The sequence below is a fragment of the Vipera ursinii genome, assembly GCF_947247035.1.
Source record: "Vipera ursinii genome assembly, chromosome: 3".
NCBI lineage: Eukaryota > Metazoa > Chordata > Lepidosauria > Squamata > Viperidae > Vipera > Vipera ursinii.
Genome location: NC_139516.1, coordinates 206,877,819 through 206,898,906, shown reverse-complemented (window position 1 = coordinate 206,898,906; position 21,088 = coordinate 206,877,819). Strand labels below are relative to the sequence as shown.

Genomic DNA, 21,088 nt, shown 5'->3' with positions numbered 1-21,088 from the left:
CAGTGGTGATTTGAGAAACCAGGTTTGAGAAATACTTCTGTTAAATGTCTAGGAGAATCACTGTAGTACACAATACTGATTTATCAGATCAGCAGTATAGCTTAGTGGAAAGAAGGTCGGTACATATTTAGTTGTATTGCTTTACTTGTCTTTATAATTACATAGTTGGCCTGGGGTGCCAAAGCGGGGAGCACCATTCTGGAGTGCCTATCGGATTAAGAGAAGACCTTACCTCCTCTGTATAATTCCCCCATCTTATAATTGTAAATTATTGTTATTTATTTTTTTAAATATTTACCAGTTTTTAATGTTTGTAAGCTGCCCAGAGTTCACCTCTACATGAGAAGGGCAGCACACAAATCTAATAAAATAAAATAAAATAATAAAATAATTATCTGAGAAGGAAGGACTCACTGGAGAAGAGCCTAATGCTGGGAAAGATTGAGGGCAATAGAAGAAGGGGTCGACAGAGAATGAAGTGGCTGGATGGAGTCACTGAAGCAGTAGGCGTGAGCTTAAATGGACTCCAGAAGATGGCAGAGGACAGGAAGGCCTAGAGGAACGTGGTCCATGGGGTCGCGATGGGTCGGACATGACTTTGCATCTAACAACAACAACAACATTATCCATCACTCTTGATGCACCTTTTCTATCTCCTATGTAAATCTTTGTCACTCTGTTAGCAGAGTTCTCATTTGGATATCACCATTTAAGAGGGGTTGTTTTGTATCCCATTGCTTTAGTTCATGTTATAGGGGATACCTATTTTTTTCCATGACATCCCCCCAAAATAGAAATCATTTAATATCATTGGTCCTGTAGGCAACGTAAAGGAAAAAATATATCTTTTTTTCAGGGACCACCTGGACCAGAAGGCAAGATGGGACCTCCAGGTCTACAAGGTCTACGGGTGAGCAATCATTCTTGTTTTTAGATGCGTCCATCTAAAAACCTCTCCTTCCTAACAGAGTTCTCTATTTTATTTCAGAAGAAAAAAATGCTACCCATCTTTTTTCCCTTTTCTTGCTTTGAGCTTAGAAAATTATTTTAAAAATCACTTGTCCCAAATGTCCCCTTTCAAAGGGCAATTGGCCTTTTTCTGACTGAATGGTGGAGGATGAAAGGATTTATGTTTCTTGCAGTCATCTGGTTGTTAAGACTCTTTCTAAGAGATATTGAGGCCACTTGGGGCTTTATCTGTGCCTTCAGGGACACCTGAATAGTGCAAATGGGTGTGGGACCTTCTTGGAACTGCTGAAAGGACTGTGTTGTAGATAGGAGATAGGTGATGTCGTATTACTCCCCTCCTGTTGAGAGAGAGGGACACAGATAAATGGCCAAGTGGCCTCAATGATTCTCAGAAAGAGGACTAACAACCAGATGACTGTAAGGAGTATAAATCTTTCCATTCTCCACCATTCAAGCCAGAACTAAAGAAGCTTCTTAGATGAGAAGCAAAAAGTCCAGTTGCACTTTGAAAAAGCAGCTTTGGGACAACCATGACTTGGATGACTGAGAATCTCCACAGACATTGGAAAATCGCTTCTTTCTTCTGGTGCTAAGATAGTGCAGCAAAGTAAATTTAAAACTTTATGGGACAGCTTTGCAAAGGAGACGCCCCTCCAGACTGCCAAGTTTCCAGAAGAAAGAGTTCATTTTCCTCTTCTCTCTTGCCTATTGGTATCCATGATTTATAACGGCTCTTATGTTCCTGAGATGTAACAGGAAATCCACAGTGATAGTTGCCAATTCTGAGAATGTGTTCTCGGATTCATGTTCTGCCTCAGGGCTGGCTCTGTACTCTTTGCTGATCAATACAGAAAGAGGAAGGTGGATGATATAAGACTTTAGAATGACCCCCCACGCAGCAAATCATTATGTGAGCATCATTAGGGATAGAGTAGTAAAATGAAAGAGGTATTTGCTGCCATGCTGATAAATCTGTGTATTTACAATAGGCAGGTGTGGAATATACTATAGATTACCAGAGAGATAGGCAGCATATTTATACACCGAGCAGGTTGTTCGCTTGTCTATAAAACTTATTTTAAGAATACACAAAGTAAGTAATAGATCATAGCCTAATAGGAAAATCTCATTACACGCCTCTTGATAGATTTTTGAACAGTTACTGTAAGAGCAGCCAAGTTTTATAAGAGTTATAGAGACATTCATTAATGAGGATTAAGCTACTAGTGAGTAGTAATTTTCATGAATGCTTGCTACCTCTTAAATCCTAGGCACCGTGTGTTCGAATCCTTCAATTTTTTTTTCCTGTCTCTTCCTTGTACTTCACTTATGTAGATTTTTATAGAAAGAAAATTTTGGATTTTTATTTCATTGCTAAAGATCCATGTTTGATCCTATTTGGGACTATACTGGAAAAGTGGATAAACATGCTATTCTGCTGCTAGTTTTTCACTGAGGTCATGAGTGACAAAGTTTAATAGAAATAATACATTGGAGACTATCCTTAGGTGATATCTATAGAGATACTCAATCATCCAGGTCATGGTTGTCCCAAAGGTGCTTTTCCAAAAGTCTACTGTACTTACTTGGATTTTTTTTAAAAAAAAACATATTTTGCTTTTCATCCAAGAAGCTTCTTTAGTTCTAACTGGATTTATATTCTAAGGATTTATATTCTTTGCAGTCATCTGAGGGTCACTGAGGCTGCTTGGGGGTTTATCTGTATCCTCAAGTCATCTGAATCAGAGTGCAAATTGGGATGACTGCAAAGAATATAAATTGTTCCATTCCTCACCATTCAGTTAGAACTGAAGAAGCTTTTTGGATGAGAAGCAAAACCTTTTCAAGGGGAGAAAAAAGTGAGAAAGTCCAGTTCCCTTTTGGAAAAGCACCTTTGAGACTATCCTTAGGTAATGTTGAAACAAGAAAAGAAATCTTTTTGCTAAACACCGTTGCAATTAAGAGTGATCTAAGAATCTTTTTATTAAGGAAGGCAGAAAAAAAATGACGCCCTGTGTTCTTTTAGGAGGAAATAGAAACATGACACAGACATTGACATAAAAACAGATAATCTATATAGGGTTGGTTGGCTTTGAAAGCTCATTCCCAAATTCTTTGTATTACCTTGGAATAAAATATCTAATTCAATTAAAGTTTTCTCTGTTAGAACACTTGTTTGGTTGAGTTTAAATATGAACCATCTTCTTCTCCTTTCATTCCTTTCCCTATGCTTATCTGTCTGGGTTATTGTTTTTAATTGCTTATTTCTGCACTCTGGGTGCAGAATGAGAATTCATTCTTTTTTTTTTCCTGGCATAATTCTATTCTGCTGTAGTAATGAAAATTGTACGAGGTAACCCATAAAAAATAATGCAATGGACTCTGGGATAATAAATTCTCATATAGAAACGAGATTAAACTGTCCCTTTGTGTGCTATAAATCTGTACTGAATTACAGGTTTATTTTCCTTAGCTCCTTCATTTTACAGAAGCCAAAGAGGATCTGTTTAATAGCCCTGCTTGCAATGAGAGGAACATGGACTTTTTCAAAAAGCAACATAATTTTTTTCTCGTTTACTCATGTTGTTCATTTGGATGGTATTTTGCACAAAAAATGCCTTGAGCCCAGTGTGGAAATGATACCGATGGTGATATTCCAAAGCAATTGCTATGTCAAAAATCTAATCATGGCTGACAAATTCTACTTAAATTGCAACATAGCACCAACAATTCCATTCCTGAGTCTTCATGAATTTTCATTGATTTCTCCTTGTAACAGAATAACAGAATTCAAAGGGACCTTGGAGGTTTTCTAGTCTAATATGGCTGCGGCATTTTGGTCCAGGTGAAATATCTGGACACCTTTTTTTTTAAGGAAAGCTCCCCATGAAGCATGTTGCAGCACTGTAATCCTCATCAAAATTAAGGATTACAAATTCTGTGTAAAGCAGGTGCTGTAAAATTAAGAAGACCCCTTGAACCCAAGGAATTATTTTACTTCAAATCTAGTTTTAGTTTATGACTCAGAGTGAATTGGCCAAATAATCAGTTCAACTTGTTTCTTTTCGTGATGCTGTTCATAACTTTCAATCCTCTTTGTAGGGCAAGAAAGGAGAAACAGGTCTCCCCGGAGTTGATGGATTATCTGGACCTGCTGTAAGTAAGGCTGAAAGGGATACAAATCTGATCTCTGTCTAAGGTGCTCGGAAATCAAGCTTACATAATGTTTGCAATGTGTAAGATCAAGAAGCTCTTCTCCAATGTGGAAACTTGAATGTCAGCCTCTGTACGGTTTTATTTACTGAACTTGTTTTACTTGAAAGGCCCTCCATGACTACGTATACAAAATGCATTTGGTTCTTGGCTTCAGGCAAAGCCATTTCTTTATACTTTGTCAGGGAATTGCATGGCCGGTGTCCAAATGAAGTCCTAGATGCTGACAAGTAATTGTAGTTTTATATAAATAAATATATTTTACATCAACATCTACAGCAAAATAGATAGTCAGGCGAAGAGGAGCATCATGAGGTAAATCACAGAGCACACAAGAAAACACAGATGAAAAAGGCGGGGAAAAAGGGAAACTCCCCCTCCATACCCACACCAACCAATCACAGCGCAAATTACCTCACACAAGTAACGATCTGGTAAGAATCAACCACAATTGTGTGTCCTGCCTCACTGCACAACCCCATTGCTCCAACTACTACATTTAAATATTTTAACACACTTTGAATTGCCCTTTGAAGTGCCAATGATCTTCACACAGAGGGCAGAATGCCCCTTGTGTAAGTGATGCTTTAAAGAATATCAAAACACAAATTCCAGGCGTTGAGAATTTACTGTCTGAATTTTCTTGGAGAAGGCTCAAAACCTACAATACGTTACCTAGAGTGAACTACTCAAATGAATTATTCACTTTTGTTTTTGTTTTTTGTTTTTTTTAAATCATGACTTGTTTTGTGATCACTGTGCAAGAAGAGCCTGGAAATTCTTGCTCTTTGGACTTTTTATTTTTCATTAGTTTTTCATTCCATGTTAGTTACCGAAAAAAAGAACTGATGAAAACATCCACCTTGACATTTTCTCATTACAGCTTGAAATGTGACATGAACCCAAACAACATAGAACAAATCTTAAAAAAAGCTCTACCTTTTCCGATGTTAAGATTGACCTTTGGCTAGCTCAGTTTCTCTTTTAGCCTGGCTAGGCTTTTTTCATTAGTATAAAATGTCTGGTAAATTGAGTTGCTTCTGGAGAGAGGAACAGGAGGGGGGGGGGAAACCACCAAATATATCTAGCAATATTTTTTTAGAGGAGATTGGAGCTAGGGAAGATATTTCAAAGATATTTCTTAACAGAATAACAGAGTTTGAAGGGATCTCAGAGGTCTTCTAGTCCAACCCAGGCTCAAGCGGGTTCAAGATGACAGAGACTCCATACATTCTTCTGGAACAAGAGCACAAACGGATTTGGGGAACATGAGAAATATTGCTATATGCCAGACATGTCAAACACAAGGCCCGGGGGCCGGATCTGGCCCGCAAAGTGGTTTCATGCGGCCCGCGAAGCTATCCTGGAAATAGTGAGGGAACGGCCCCCGCTGCCTTGGCCCTGGCCCAGAGACCCTCCTCCTGCCAGAGACCCTCAGACCTGTCCCACTCCTGCCCAGGCCCCCATAGGCACCCTTGATGCGAACAATGTAGAGCTGGCCAAGCCCACCCAGTAGGCCATACACACTCTAGCCACGCCCACCCAGTAGGCCACACCCACCCTGGCCATACCCACCCGGCTCCCTGAGGGCAACCACAATGCTGATGCGGCCCTCCATGAAATTGAGTTTGACACCCCTGCTATATGCTAATCATTTGTTATGAATCAGAGTGGATTTTGTCTTCAACAATTCACAGAATAATACTGAGTATTGACTTTATTTAGCTCACTTATCATTTCTCTGAAAAGGCAGGTGTCACTCAAGCACCATTCACTGGCAGAAAAAAATGGTAGGAAAAGTAGTAGACAGAGAAGAGACATCCTACTTCTAGAGGGTAAAGAACAGTTATTCATCTCTGCTAAAATGGAAAATTAGAAACAATGCTTGTGGAAAAAAAAATCTATTGATGGATGGATTCATTCATTCATTCATGCAATTTCTATAGCCGCCCATTTCAATCAATGACTCCTGGACAGGTTATAATTTAATGTAATTGTCTTCTACATTTCTTTTCAGGGTCCCCCAGGACCTCCTGGAATTTCTGGTTCTCCTGGACTTGCTGGATCTCCAGTAAGGAAATATATATATATATATTTCTAAAAATAGGAAAGTTAGCAAAGTTAGATAGCACTCTTTATCTAAGATTTAGAGGTGATCTCTGGCAGTGCAATCTGCTTGGCCAATCTCAACTTCATGGTCAGCCTAGGATGCAAAAGATAAGTTAGATAAAGGAAGGCATGAAAACAATATTTTTTTCCTATATTCATGAAGCAGGTATGAAGAGAGGAGAATGCAGGCTGAATTCAGTACTGACTCTAGTAAATAATCTAAAAATAAGCATAAGTGACTGCCAGTTTGGTATAATGAGTAAGGCACCAGGCTAAAAATCAAGACATCATGAGTTCTAATCTTGCCTTAGACTCAAAGCCAGCTGCGTGATTTTGGCCAGTCATTCACTCTCAGCTCTAGGAAACAGGCAATGGCAAGCGACGTTTGAAATCTTGCCAAGGAAACTGCAGGGACTTGTCCAGGCAGTGACTAAGAACCAAGATTGACTTGAAGACAGCCCCAAAACAAAGCAGAACAGAACCCATAGGAGCTTTTGTTGTGGAAATGGCTGAAAAGGGGGTGGGAGATAACATCAGGGAAACCTCAATATTACAATTTGTTTTTACTGTGCTTTATATTGCCCTAGGGTCAACCTGGAGAAGCTGGCAGAAATGGTGAACGAGGGCCACCGGTGAGTTCGTGTCATAGAATCTTCAATGTGCATTTGGGTGGATATATAGTTAAAAATAAGGGACACGGTGGCTCAGTGGGTTAGGACGCTGAGCTTGTCGATCAGATGGTCGGCAGTTTGGCGGGTCGCATTCCGAGTGCTGCGCAGCAGAGTGAGCGCCTGTTACTCGTCCCAGCTTCTGCCAACCTAGCAGTTCGAAAGCACATAAAAGTGCAAGTAGAAAAATAGGGACCACTCCGGTGGGAAGGTAACAGCGTTCCGTGCGCCTTTGGCATCTAGTCATGCCGACCACATGACCACGGAGACGTCCTCGGACAAGCGCTGGCTCTTCGGCTTTGAAACGGAGATGAGCACCAGCCCCTAAAGTCGGAAACGACTAGCACACATGTGTGGGGGAGCCTTTACCTTTACCTTTATAGTTAAAATAAACAAACAGCTTTCTCCTAGGTCAGCCTTTAAAATGTTGCTTTTAAAGGTAGTGAGATAATTAAAAAGAGTAACAAGACTATGAGTTAATCCTATTATCATTTCCTAGCATCAGCCCATATGCCTCCAGTTCTTATCTAGGACTCTGATTTATGCCACTGATTAATTGTTTTCACTCTCAGGAAATTTCTCCTTAGTTGCAGGTTGAATCTGTCTCTAATGAGCTTCCATCCATTCCATTCCCCTCTTCCCTGTGACAACCCTTCAAGTATTGGAAGACAGCTATCAAGTCACTCCTCATTATTATTACTTTTTGTTAGTCTAGACCAGGGATAGGCAACCTTGGCTCTTTTATGACTTGTGGACTTCAACTCCCCAAATTCCTGAGCCAGCACGCCTAGCTGAGGAATGCTGGGAGTTGAAGTCCACAAGTCATAAATGGGCCACGTTTGAAGACCCCTAGTCTCTAGACAGTACCTAGCTCCCTTAAATGTTCATTAAATTAGGCTATAGACCCCTTATTATCTTTGCTGTACTCCTTCTAGGGTCTCAGCATGTTTGTTGTTGTTTTTTTTGGTATCACGGTGACCGAAACTGGATGCAATATTCCACGTGTGGCCTCACTAGTCCAGCATAAAATGGTATTGTCACTTCATGTGATCTTGATGCTCTTTCTCTGTTGATGCAGCCTAGGCCTTTTTGGCAGCTGCAGTGCATTGCTGGTTCACATGTAATTAGTTGCCCAATAGGATATCTTTTCCTTTTGAGGCAGGTACCATCTATTCTGTATCTGTGCATTTGGTTTTTCCTGCCTAAGTGCGGGAGATGCCCTGCGCACAGTCACTCATGCGCTTGTGACCTCCTGATTGGACTACTGCAATGCTCTCTACATGGAGCTGCCCTTGAGGACCACTCGGAGGCTCCAGCTGGTGCAGAATGCAGCCGCGTGGGTTGTGATGGGGGTTTCCCGATACTCCCATGAAACACCTCTACTCCGCGAGCTGCATTGGCTTCCGGTTGCCCTTCGGGTGAGATTCAAGGTGCTGGTGATGACCTATAAAACCTAAATGGCTTGGGTCCGGGATATCTGAGGGAACACCTGCTGCCGGCATCAAGCTCCCTTCGTCCTGTGCGCTCTCACAGGGAGGGTCTTCTCAGAGTACCGCTGGTAAAAGATTGCCGGCGGACAATACCCAGGGGGAGGGCCTTCTCTGTGGGTGCGCCAGCCCTGACCTTCTCTCATTCCGCCGGGACCTGAAGACCTGGCTCTTCGAGCTTTCTGGCCTGGACTGAGAGTATTAACTGGGGTTTTAATTGTATTTTAGTTGTAATTGGGGTTTTTAGTTCAAGGTTAGTGTAATCATGTTAATTGTTTTTAATTTTTGTAACTTGTATTGTTTTTAAAAAAAAACCTTGTGAACCTTCCTGAGTCCTACGGGAGAAGGGCGGTATATAAGTCTAATAAAATAAATAAATAAATAAATAAACTTGTGGGCTAGGCCCAATGCTCAAGTTTTAGCAATTCCTCACAGCTTGATGTCATCTGAAAATTTGATGAGTTCTCCATCTATCCCTTCACTTACATCAAACTGCTGGCCCAAAGGCCGGATGCATCATGGCGAAAGCACGCCCACCCCTTTGCCGTCAATGGAAAAATAGTCGTGATACATTGTGACATGTCATGTGACATGGTGAGTTTAACACCCCTGATCTACATCATTTATGAAGAAGTTGAAGAGCGCTGGCCTTAATCTTAAAGTCAATAAGATCGGGAAATACTGGCGTAGTCTAATAAAAATGCAGCCTTTTGTGGCTTATTTTATATCCAAGGTGTAGCAACTTGTGTATTAAGTTGATCATAGTTTGCTGAATTTCAGTAACTATTTTTAACTATTTCCGATCCTTTTCTTAGCCAGTGCTGACATCTTGTGGTCAGTTCTGAGATTGCTCTCTTGAATTGTTTTAAAAGGAGTTCCTGACCATAGTTACTCAGATAAGACACCTGCTGAGCTCAAATGTTTTTAGCCTTGGTTCCTTTTCTCCAAACATGGGATAAATATCTAGTACTGCATTGGCAAATCTATGAGACAGAATCTCACCTTTCCCAACCTTGGCCTTATGTAAAGATGGTCATCCTTCAGAGGAGCTGTGTGCCTCTCAACTTGTTTTTCAGTCAATTGGTGGAAGGAAGGAAAGCTTCACAAACATTTGCCATGCCATTTGAAAGCTGCGTGGTGATGCTTTAGTAGAAATCAGTACATTATCCCAGATTGATTAAAATTGCCAGCTAAGTGCAAAAGGTTTTTGTTCAAATTGTCCATTTGATTCACTAAAAAGAGTGGTTTCACATGTACAAAAATTTGTCAGTTAACAAATCTATCCTAACTCATCTGATCTGATTTTAAAAGGGAACTTGACTGAACCATGCTTAAACCATATCCTGTATCTGAAGGGAAGCTTTACAGAATAACAGTGTTATTCTAGTCCACTTCCTGCTCAAGGAAGAGATTTTATACCATTCGGACAAATGGCTATCCCATCTCTTCTTAAAAACCACCAGTGATGGGCACCCAAAGCTACTGTATTCCACTTGTCAGGAAATGCCCCCTTATTTCTTTTTATAATGCAGAAAATTATTTTTTTTTTAAAACAACACACCACCTTTATAAAGTAAAACCAGGCATAACACAACCCAGGTGGCCAGAAAGGCCCAACAGAGTCTCCACTTCCTCAGGGTCTTGTGGAAGAAGAGGGTAGAACAACAGCTAATGACCCTCTTTATTTTTTTTATTTATTTGTTTTTATTTAATCTCATTTATATCCCGCCCTTCTCCGAAGACTCAGGGCGGCTTACAATCTGTTCTGTACCAGCCTGCTACCGGCCCTGCAGAAAAGGCAGGGACAACCCCTTTTACAAGAAGGCAAGAGGCTGGAGTTAAGCCTGCCAAATTTATTAACATAAAAACACAGAGCAAAGAGAGCAAACACGAACCATGAAACAGGAGCTTTTCAAGCGTTTGCCTTCAGCAAACCAGCCCTCCCACGCATTCCCCTTTTATACAGTTCAGGGCGTGGCTTCTCTCTGCCTCCTTCCGAGGTGCCCCATTGCCTTCCTCTGTTTACACCTGATTGACTGCCTCCTGCATCAGGCGTCCTTGAACAGGGCCAGCTGTGGGTCATCTTCATCCACGCTGTCAGGCTCACACAGCTGGGTCTCTGTCGTGACCTGGTGGGAGGGGCCTGGCTGAGGGCTCTGCGGAGCCTCAAGGCCATCATCAGCAAGCTCTTCAACACCCCCCTCCTCCTCCTCTGAGTCGTCCGACCCAACTGCCGAACCCACAGGCTGACCCTGAATCACAACACAATCTAAGCACAAATCAAATGTGCTTAGCAATTTTACCGGTCTACTATAGAGAGCGTCCTCTCGTATGGTATTGTGGTTTGGCATGCTGGTCTGACAGCCGCAGACAGGAAAGTATTACAGACGGTAGTGAGCACAGCACAAGACATTGTGGGCTGTTCCCTGACCCCACTGGATGACCTCACCAGGGCCCGCTGCCTTGGAAGAGTGAGGAAGATTCTCAGGGATGACTCACACCCTGGATGGTATCTCTTTACTCTCCTACCATCAGGTAGGAGATATAGGAGTATAGCCAGCCGTACCAACAGGCTGAAAAATAGCTTTTATCCATGGGCTGTTAGGCTTTTAAATGGGACATAATCTTATGCAGAATTGACTTGGGAGGCCGGTGTGTGGTGTAGTTGGTCCACATGGTGTCGTAGGATGGAGGGTTTGTTGTCACTGCGTGTTGGGGGGAGGGAGCACGGGGGGGAGGCTCAGCTAATCTCAATGTACACATGTTGTACTTTGACAATAAAGGTTTATTTATTATATGACGAAACCAGAAATTAATGTGCATTGTTTTTCTTTTCTTTTCTTTAGGGTTTACCTGGAAAATCTGGTCAAAATGGTTTTCCTGGTCTTCCAGGCTCAAAAGTAAGTCAGCTTAGTGGCAAATCTTTGCTGGAAAGGCTTAAATTGATCATTCCATGTTCTGATAATTTCAAACAGTCATTAAGTTTCTTGCTTCTTTACCGGTATCGCTCAGATTCGGACCGGTCTGGACTCCAGCTGGGCAGAGTCCGACGATCAAGACACGGGCGGTCTTGTCAATGTTATCTGGGAGGAGTTTGATTCTGTGACCCCTGAGGAAGTGGACAGGATTATGGGGAGGTTGAGCTCCTCCACATGTTTATTGGATCCGTGCCCTTCTTGGCTGGTTTATGCAGCTAGGGAGAGGACACGAGGCTGGTTCCAGGCAGTTATATCTGCTTCTTTGAGTGAGGGTAATTTCCCCGCCGTCTTGAAGGAGGCGGTGGTGAGACCTCTCCTCAAGAAGCCTGCTTGGACCCAGCTGTGTTAAACAACTTTCGTCCAGTCTCCAACCTTCGCTTTCTTGCGAAGGTTGTTGAGAGTGTGGTGGCGCATCAACTTCCTCTGGTTCTGGATGAAGCGGATTATCTCGACCCGTCCCAATCGGGCTTCAGGCCCGGGTACAGCACAGAGACGGCATTGGTCGCGCTGGTGAATGATCTCTGGAGGGCCCGGGACAGAGGACACTCCTCTGTCCTAGTCCTATTAGACATCTCGGCGGCTTTCGATACCATCGACCATGGTATCCTGCTGCGGCGTCTCAGGGGATTGGGAGTGGGAGGCACCGTTTTTCAGTGGTTCTCCTCCTATCTCCTGGGACGCTCACAGTCGGTGTTGGCAGGGGGGCAGAGGTCGACCCCAAGGGCTCTCGCTTGTGGAGTTCCTCAGGGATCGGTCCTCTCGCCCCTCCTGTTTAACATCTACATGAAACCGCTGGGTGAGATCATTCGTGGTTTTGGAGTTGGGTATCATCAATATGCTGATGATACCGAACTTTTTATTTCTACCCCAAACCACCCCAGTGATGCCCTCGCTGTGATGTCCCGTTGCCTGGAGGCGGTTCGGGTCTGGATGGGGAGGAACAGACTTCAGCTCAATCCCAACAAGACTGAGTGGCTGTGCATTCCGGCATCCCGGGACATTCAAAATGTTCCATCTTTGTCTATGGGGGGTGAGTTTTTACCCCCCGTGGATAGGGCTCGCAACTTGGGAGTCCTCCTAGACTCACGGCTTAATCTGGAAGATCACATAGTAGCCGTGACTAGGGGGGCTTTCGCCCAGGTTCGCCTGGTGTGCCAGTTGCGGCCCTATCTGGACTGGGATGCCCTGTTCACGGTCACTCATGCGCTCGTGACCTCTCGGCTGGACTACTGCAATGCTCTATACATGGGGCTTCCCTTGAAGACCACTCGGAGGCTCCAACTGGTACAGAATGCAGCCACGAGAGTTGTCTTGGGAGTTTCCCGGTACTCCCATGTTACACCTTTGCTCCGCGAGCTGCATTGGCTACCAGTTGTCTTCCGGGTGAGGTTCAAGGTTTTGGTAATGGTTTTTAAGTCCTTACATGGCATGGGTCCGGAATACCTCGGGGACCACCTGCTGCCGGCGTCAACTCCCCTCCTCCCCGTGCGTTCCCACAGAGAGGGCCTCCTCAGGGTGCCTCCGGTCGAAGAATGTCGGCTGGCGGCCCCTAGGGGGAGGGCCTTCTCTGTGGGCGCCCCGGCTTTATGGAACCAACTGCCGGTGGAGCTCCGGATGGCACCGGATCTCCGCTCCTTCCGGCGCGGGTTAAAGACCCATTTATTCGAACAAGCTGGCCTGGCCTGATGGGGGAATGTCTGGGTTTTTATGGGTTTTTATATTGTTTTAATTGGGCAATTTATTTAATCTTTTTTTTAACTTTTGTATCTCTATTCATATGCCCTGTTCACCGCCCTGAGTCCTTCGGGAGAAGGGCGGTATAAAAATCCAATAAATACAAATACAAATACAAATACAAATACTTAGTACTAGGATTCATGATGAATTTCTGGCTAAACTCAGTGGCTAGTGGCTGAAATGTCGTGGCTTATTGATTCCAAACTAAGCATATTGGAAAAGGAAAAAAAAATCAGAAGCCATAATATGTGTTTAAATATCTGGAAGCTACAATGTTGTTAGCTGCGAAGTCGTATCCGACCCATCGCGACCCCATGGACAACATTCCTCCAGGCCTTCCTGTCCTCTACCATCTTCTGGAATCCATTTAAGCTCACGCCTTCTGCTTCAGTGACTCCATCCAGCCACCTCATTCTCTGTCGTCCCCTTCTTCGCTTGCCTTCAACCTTTCCCAGCATGAGGCTTTTCTCCACTGAGTCCTCATTAGGTGGCCAAAGTTTTTGAGTTTCAACTTCAGGATCTGGCCTTCTAAAGAGCAGTCAGGGTTGATCTCCTCTAGGACTGACCGGTTTGAACAGCTTGCAGTCCAAGGGACTCGCAGGAGTCTTCTCCAGCACCACAGTTCAAAGGCCTCAATTCTTTGGCGCTCAGCCTTTTTTATCGTCCAACTTTCACTGCCATACATTGCAACTGGGAAGACCACAGCCTTGACTATATGCACTATTGTTGGCCGGGTGATGTCTCTGCTTTTTAGTGTGCTGTCTAGATTTGCCATGGCTTTCCTCCCCAGGAGCAAGCGTCTTTTAATTTCTTGGCTGCAGTCTCCATCTACGGTGAAGCTACAATGCAGGACATCAGATATAGAGGTTTTCCAGGAGCTTTTGTCTCAGTTGCAAAATTTCCTTGCACAAATAAGGTAGCCTCCATATTTGCATGTGTAAAACCAGTGCTTTTTTTGTAAAAGAAAAATGTGCCGGAACTCACACATTTCATACAACCCGCCTTGCCTACCCTACAAGGTTCCATCCGAAAAAGGTGCCGGAACTCCGTTCTGAGCGTTCTATGAGAAAAAAAGCCCTGTGTAAAACACGTCAGCCACCATTCTTTCACCCTTTTTTGTACTTGAATTTAATAAATCAAAATTTATGATTCTTCATTTACTTAGAAGGAACAACTAGAACTGATAAACGGAAAATGTGAGGAAGCAGTTTTCAGTAACCCCCAATTGTTCTTTGAAACATTTAATTCTGTCCTTATTCAACAATTGTATTTCATATTGTGTTTTTTTTTGGCTAAAGTTTCTTCTATGATTTTTTTACAGGGAGAACAAGGGGAAAGGGGAGAAGCTGGTGAAGCAGGCTCCAAGGTTGGGAAAAAAATTCATTTCTTAATAAAATATGAGAAATATTGTAAATAACTAAAAGTGAATAAATACTGGAGCTGGCTGCTGGGGTAGGAAAGAAGATCTGATTCATATTAATCTTAATGGTTTTATATTTATGTTTCTGTTGTATTGTAAGTCACCCAGAAAATAAACATTTTCGAGCAGGCAAGAATGACTTAAATAACTATCAATAACATTTAATGGCATAATATAATACATTTTTCTATGTGCTTAATAAATACATGCATAGCATTCTTCACAAATCCTTGTTTGAAAGAGATTGAAATGTTTGCAATAGGTTCTTCCTTCACTGGAGCAAAAAAAAAAAATAACTAAAGGGAATTCTGCTTTCTTGTTCATACATTAGTTTTAGAGATAGATATATAAAAGTTTAGAAAATAAGACAAAAGCCCTGGGAAACTTGCTATTTTTTCTATTTTTCAGGGTGAATCAGGCCCCTCTGGACCCCCCGGCATAGTGGGGGAGAGGGTAAGTATTGTTCATGCCAAAGTAGTCTAAGTCTATAAGGTTAATTTGTTGTTTATTTGTTCGATTTATATTGTAACTCCTTCGCTTCTGAATGCTGAAGGCAGCTCACATGGAAATCTTGCTTCATTATATAATCACAGTAACACTCTGTGGAAAAGGATGAACTGACAGGGAGTGAGTGGCTCAAAGTTCTCCTTGAAATTGTGATGGGGCAAGGTGGACAACCTGGATTTTCCGTGGCTTAGTCCAGGCATAGGCAACCTTGGGTCTTTTATGACTGGTGGACTTCAACTCCCAGAATTCCTGAGCCAGCCATGCTGAGGGGAAAGGGAAAGGTTTCCAAGCTGAGCCACACTGGCTCAGGAATTCTGGGAGTTGAAGTCCACCAGTCATAAAAGAGCCAAGTTTGCCTACCCCTGGCCTAGGCCTAGGCCACTTTATGACTGGTGGACTTCGACTCCCAGAATTCCTGAGCCAGCCATGCTGAGGGGAAAGGGAGAGGTTTCCAAGCTGAGCCATGCTGGCTCAAGAATTCTGGGAGTTGAAGTCCACAAGTCATAAAAGACCCAAGGTTACCTACCCCTGGCTTAGTCCTACAACTGTAATCACTACTCCTCACTTATGGCACTGTTTCTAAGTGCTCATTTTATTGAAGCAAAAAATCCTTCCTAAAACACCCAGCAGTCAACAGTGTCTCTACAGCAGTGTTAGCAGCAATCTCAGTCGGAAAGATTAAGAGGATACATGCATAGGGCCTCAAAAGAATATTTATGCGACTCCTATTAGATGTTAAAAACGAAACAAAAACCTTGGAAGAAGTTTGTCAAATCACTGAATCAGTTCAGCTGCATTAAATCCGTGGAGTAATAAAACTCTCAAATGGTTACATTCAGAAGGGGCAATGAAACTGAAATTTCAAATCAAATTCCTTGCAGCTGAATTTTCTACAACTCTAAGAATAGTATATTTTTTTTAGGGTGAATCTGGTCTTCCAGGCCCACCTGGTTTGCCTGGTCCAAGAGGAGAAAAAGGGAACCAGGTATGTAATTCAGGATGCCTACCCATTTTTGTTTGATTCATGTTAGTTGTTGTTAGTTGTGAAGTCGTGTCCAACCCATCATGACCCCATGGACCACGTTCCTCCAGGCCTTCCTGTTCTCTACCATCTTCTGGAGTCCCTTTAAGCTCATGCCTGCTGCTTCAGTGACTCCATCCAGCCACCTCATTCTCTGTTGTCCCCTTCTTCTCTTGCCCTCAATCTTTCCCAGGATTAGACTCTTCTCCAGTGAGTCTTTCCTTCTCCTTAGATGGCCAAAGTATTTGAGTTTCAACTTCAGGATCTGGCCTTCTAAAGAGCAGTCAGGGTTGATCTCCTCTAGGACTGACCGGTTTGATTGCCTGGCAGTCCAAGGGACTCGCAGGAGTCTTCTCCAGCACCATAGTTCAAAGGCCTCCATTCTTTGGCGCTCAGCCTTTCTTATTATTCTTTTGATTCATAAAAGAACGGAAACTTCTACTTGAAGAACAGTTGGATCTGTCAAACGTCTAGACCAGGGGTGGGCAATTAATTTTCCCAAGGAGCCACATATGAAATGGGGGCTGCTATGGAGGGCCTCCATCACCAACCCACCTCCTACTGCCCCACTGTCCTGCTGTCCCATACCTGACCACCGTCTACGCTGAGGGCAGAGGTGGCCTGTGGGCTATAAAATGCTGAGGTCTGTTCTAGACTTTCCCACAAGGAAGTGATCTGTCTCTTTGTTAACCTCTCTTTTACTGCAATTTGTTGCTTTTTACATGTTTTTTTAACCCTGTGTTTGAGAGACACATCATAGGGGATGAGGTGCTGCTTTAAGATGGTGGTTGTCATTTTCAAACCTTTCATGGTTCATGCTGTAAGGATCTACTGGACTTTTTTTTTTTTGACAGCGGGACATTTCTGTTCACCCAACTTGGTGAGAAAGACAGAGTTTGACTTTCATAAAGAATATCATCTACAGAACCTTTTGGATTGTTGTGCGCTGTCCCTGGAACAGCATTGCCCCCAAAGTTTCACATGCCTTAACATAATTTGGATTTAGAAAGGCAGTGAAATCTTATTAATTAAGCTTGCCACGGGTGGCAAGGGGAATAATCTGAGAAGGATCGCTCCACTGTAGAGGTGCAGCAGTTAGGATATAGTATAGCAGGACTTTTCAACCAGTGGTACGGGTACCACCTGTGGTACATTGATACCTGGCAGGTGGTACGCGACCATCCTAGAAAAGTGGTAGTGGGGGACAGGAATGAGCTGAACCGGTGGCAGCACTGCACAAGCCTGAGCAAGTGATGGCTGGAGCTGCAGGGCTGTCAGGGCTGAGTAGAAGCGCCAAGATCAGTGCTTCTTTGGGTTGTCAGGACTCAGTGGAAGTGCCAGAATCAGTGCCAGGCTCCAGCTGGAGCTCAGCGCTGTTCCTGGCATTTCTGCTGAGCCCAGAAGAAGCGCCGATCAGCTGGAATGCTGCAGCATCTCCAGGGTCTTGTGATCTACATTCAGATGCTTGGCAACTGATTCATATTTATGACGGTCACAGTGTCCCAGGGTCATGTGAAGTGATCACAACCTGCTGCAAGGATCACCAAGGATCATCACACAAGCTCTTGGGTTATTTGTGTTTACAGGGTGAAAAAGGAAGAGCTGGGCTCACTGGCTTCAAAGGTGAGAGAGGAGAAAAGGTAAGTTACCAGATAACTGATGAATTTCTATGGTTTATATGTACACGGACAAATCCATTTGTTTTGTAGGTCACATCATTGTTTCTGTATGACCTATAACAGACCATATATGCTTATAGGATTATTAGCTGCATTGAGCACACTAGATAGACTATAAAATAAATATTCCCAAGTTTATGCTGTGATGGGACATTAGAACTGTCAATCAAAGAAAGATAAGGAAGAGTATTTTCCTCCCATTTTAAAGTTCAGATTAATGAAATCATGTGGATAATGAGATGTGCAGTGTAGAAATTTGGAGAAAAGAAAAAGAAAGAAAGAAAGAAAGAAAGAAAGAAAGAAAGAAAGAAAGAAAGAAAGAGAAAGAAAGAAAGAAAGAAAGAAAGAAAGAAAGAAAGAAAGAAAGAGACCTACATATACACATAGTATGCACAGATGTCTGCATTTCTGTATATATATATATATATATATATATATATATATATATATATATATATATATATATATATATATATATATATATATATATATATATGGGACGCGGTGGCTCAGTGGGTTAGGACGCTGAGCTTGTCGATCGGAAGGTCGGCAGTTTGGCGGGTCGAATCCCGAGTGCCGCGTAGCAGAGTGAGCGCCTGTTACTCGTCCCAGCTTCTGCCCACCTAGCAGTTCGAAAGCACGTAAAAATGCAAGTAGAAAAATAGGGACCGCTACGGTGGGAAGGTAACAGCGTTCCGTGCGCCTTTGGCGTCTAGTCATGCCGGCCACATGACCACGGAGACGTCCTCGGACAAGCGCTGGCTCTTCGGCTATGAAACGGAGATGAGCACCGGCCCCTAGAGTTGGAAACGACTAGCACGCATGTGCGGGGGAACCTTTACCTTTATATATATATATATATATATATATATATATATATATATATATATATATATATATATATATATATATATATATATATATATATATATATATATATATATATATATATGGTAAAGGTAAAGGTTCCCCCGCACATGCGTGCTAGTCGTTTCCAACTCTAGGGGCCGGTGCTCATCTCCGTTTCAAAGCCGAAGAGCCAGTGCTTGTCCGAGGACGTCTCCGTGGTCATGTGGCCGGCATGACTAGACGCCAAAGGCGCACGGAACGCTGTTACCTTCCCACCGGAGTGGTCCCTATTTTTCTACTTGCATTTTTACGTGCTTTCGAACTGCTAGGTGGGCAGAAGCTGGGACGAGTAGCAGGCGCTCACTCTGCTACGCGGCACTCGGGATTCGACCCGCCAAACTGCCGACCTTCTGATCGACAAGCTCAGCGTCCTAACCCACTGAGCCACCGCGTATATATATATATATATATATATATATATATATATATATATATATATAGGGACGCGGCATTATATATTATATATATATAATGAAGCATATTTCCTTTTGAAATGAGACCCCTGATTATTTCAGTTACATCTTAATTTTGAAATAAGGAAAAATCAGAAAAAGGAGGCTATCCAACAGAGCATGGAGGGTGTCAATCAACTAAAGCAAAATGATCAAGCATCCAGCTGAGTCAGGTGTATTGCTCTTTGGAGATCATACATCTTTGAAGTGGAAATAATAATAACAATCAGAGCAAAGGAGAAAGAGGAGAAAGATTGAGTGGCATAAGCAAGGGAGACATGTCTCTTTTTCTACTAATAATAACAGTGAAAGGCTTGTTGTGGATTCAGTCAGGGCTTGCCTACCTTCAAAACTTGAAAACATTCCTTATGATCTATCTTGGGAAAACAGAGCTGAATGTGGGAATGATGCACACAAGACAGGGGGTCAAATTTCAAGATGGTAGACACATGCAAGACTCCCATTGTGCAGTTGTGACTGCCATCTTTTGGACTCCTCCATGGAGGCTTCCCTGGGCATTCTTGAGTTATTGCAACGGCCTGTGAGAATATCCATGGGAGACAGGAGGAAGAAGAGCTGCCACCGGGGCAATGGAGAGATAAGAGACATCTCAGCTTGTAAAAGGAATTGGACCATGGAAAGTTGCATTAACAGAAGGATTCAGTTAAGATCACGTGAGGCAGTAATACCCCTTTGTAAAGCCTTAGTAAGACCACACCTAGAATACTGCAATCAATTTTGGTCTCCACACTATAAAAAAAGATGTTGAGACTCTAGAAAGAGGGCAGAGAAGAGCAACAAGGATGATCGGGAGACTGGAGGCTAAAACATATGAAGAACAGTTGCAGGAACTGGGCATGGCTAGTCTAGTGAAGAGAAGGACCAGGGGAGACATGATTGCAGTGTTCCAATATTTGAGGGGCTGTCACAGAAAGGTGGAGGGTCAACCTATTGTCCAAAGCACCTGAAGGCCAGACAAGAAATAACGGATGGAAACTGATCAAGGAGAGATTCAACCTGGAAATAAGGAGAAATCTCCTGACAGTGAGAACAATCAACCAATGGAACAGACTGCCTTTGGATGTTGTTGGTGCTTCATCACTGGAAGCTTTCAAGAATGTCAGAAATGGTGTAGAGACTCCTGCATAGCCAGAGGATTGGACTAGAAGACCTACAACCTCTCTTTTAACGCTGTTATTCTATTCTGTTCCACAAGGGATCATCCCTAGTTCCCTAGGACGCAAAGGTCCTAGGGTGGGAGGACTGTGGTTTCACACTTGCAAGATTCTGTTAATGTAACCTTACAACAAGGGTAGTGATAGTACTTACGGATTGCCTCAAAAGGCTAACAACAGCCATCTTGGAACCATCTAAAGCAGAAGACATGACCTAGGCTGGTGTCAGCCAAGTCAAGAAACGGGCTGAACTGGAAGAAGCGCTTTAAGGTAGAACAAAAGAATCTTGAAAGCTTAACTACAGTAGGCCTATCTCTGTCTAAGCATACGCCGCACAGAATTAAAGTGGGATTATTTTGGGGTTGCTTTATCACATTTTGCTCTTTTTCCAGGATGAGTAGTCTTCCCTTTAAGTCCACCCCTCCCCCCCCTTAGTGGACCATTTGTTCCTTCCCTAATCCCCAAGGTCAACTCTACATTCTTTTTCATCTGATCACTAAACCAATACGCTTGGGAGCTGATACAATTAGATCAGAGTCACTTTTGGGGAGGTTAAAAGGAATAAGATTTAGGGTGATATTTAGGGTGAAGGTCAGGAGATTGGCAGGGAAAAAAAACACACCTTATTTTTACCCTGCACTGGTCTAATTAAAACTTCCTATTCGAAGAGAAACCATTGTCTACAACTGCCAAAAAATAAAAATAAAAAAATCTTTTATCATGTCTATTTTAATTGCATACCATCAATTCAATGAATACTTATG

General features: G+C 42.9%; 2 protein-coding genes across 2 annotated transcripts in view; one reads left to right on the top strand and one right to left on the bottom strand.

Moving 5' to 3' along the window:
• COL22A1 (collagen type XXII alpha 1 chain) overlaps positions 1–21,088 on the top strand; it is a gene marked incomplete at both ends in the record, with an annotated part of 168,582 nt that overhangs the window by 80,046 nt on the left and 67,448 nt on the right. The window contains 9 exons of the mRNA XM_083358189.1: positions 857–910; positions 4,072–4,125; positions 6,200–6,253; positions 6,879–6,923; positions 11,293–11,346; positions 14,483–14,527; positions 14,990–15,034; positions 16,011–16,073; positions 17,696–17,749. Coding sequence (XP_083214315.1) covers positions 857–910; positions 4,072–4,125; positions 6,200–6,253; positions 6,879–6,923; positions 11,293–11,346; positions 14,483–14,527; positions 14,990–15,034; positions 16,011–16,073; positions 17,696–17,749 — 468 coding nt within the window. The remainder of the gene's footprint in view (positions 1–856; positions 911–4,071; positions 4,126–6,199; positions 6,254–6,878; positions 6,924–11,292; positions 11,347–14,482; positions 14,528–14,989; positions 15,035–16,010; positions 16,074–17,695; positions 17,750–21,088) is intronic.
• Positions 1–21,088, bottom strand: part of LOC310638764 (proto-oncogene Mas-like) — a 481,088-nt gene that overhangs the window by 396,466 nt on the left and 63,534 nt on the right. The gene's annotated exons all lie outside the window — the stretch shown is intronic.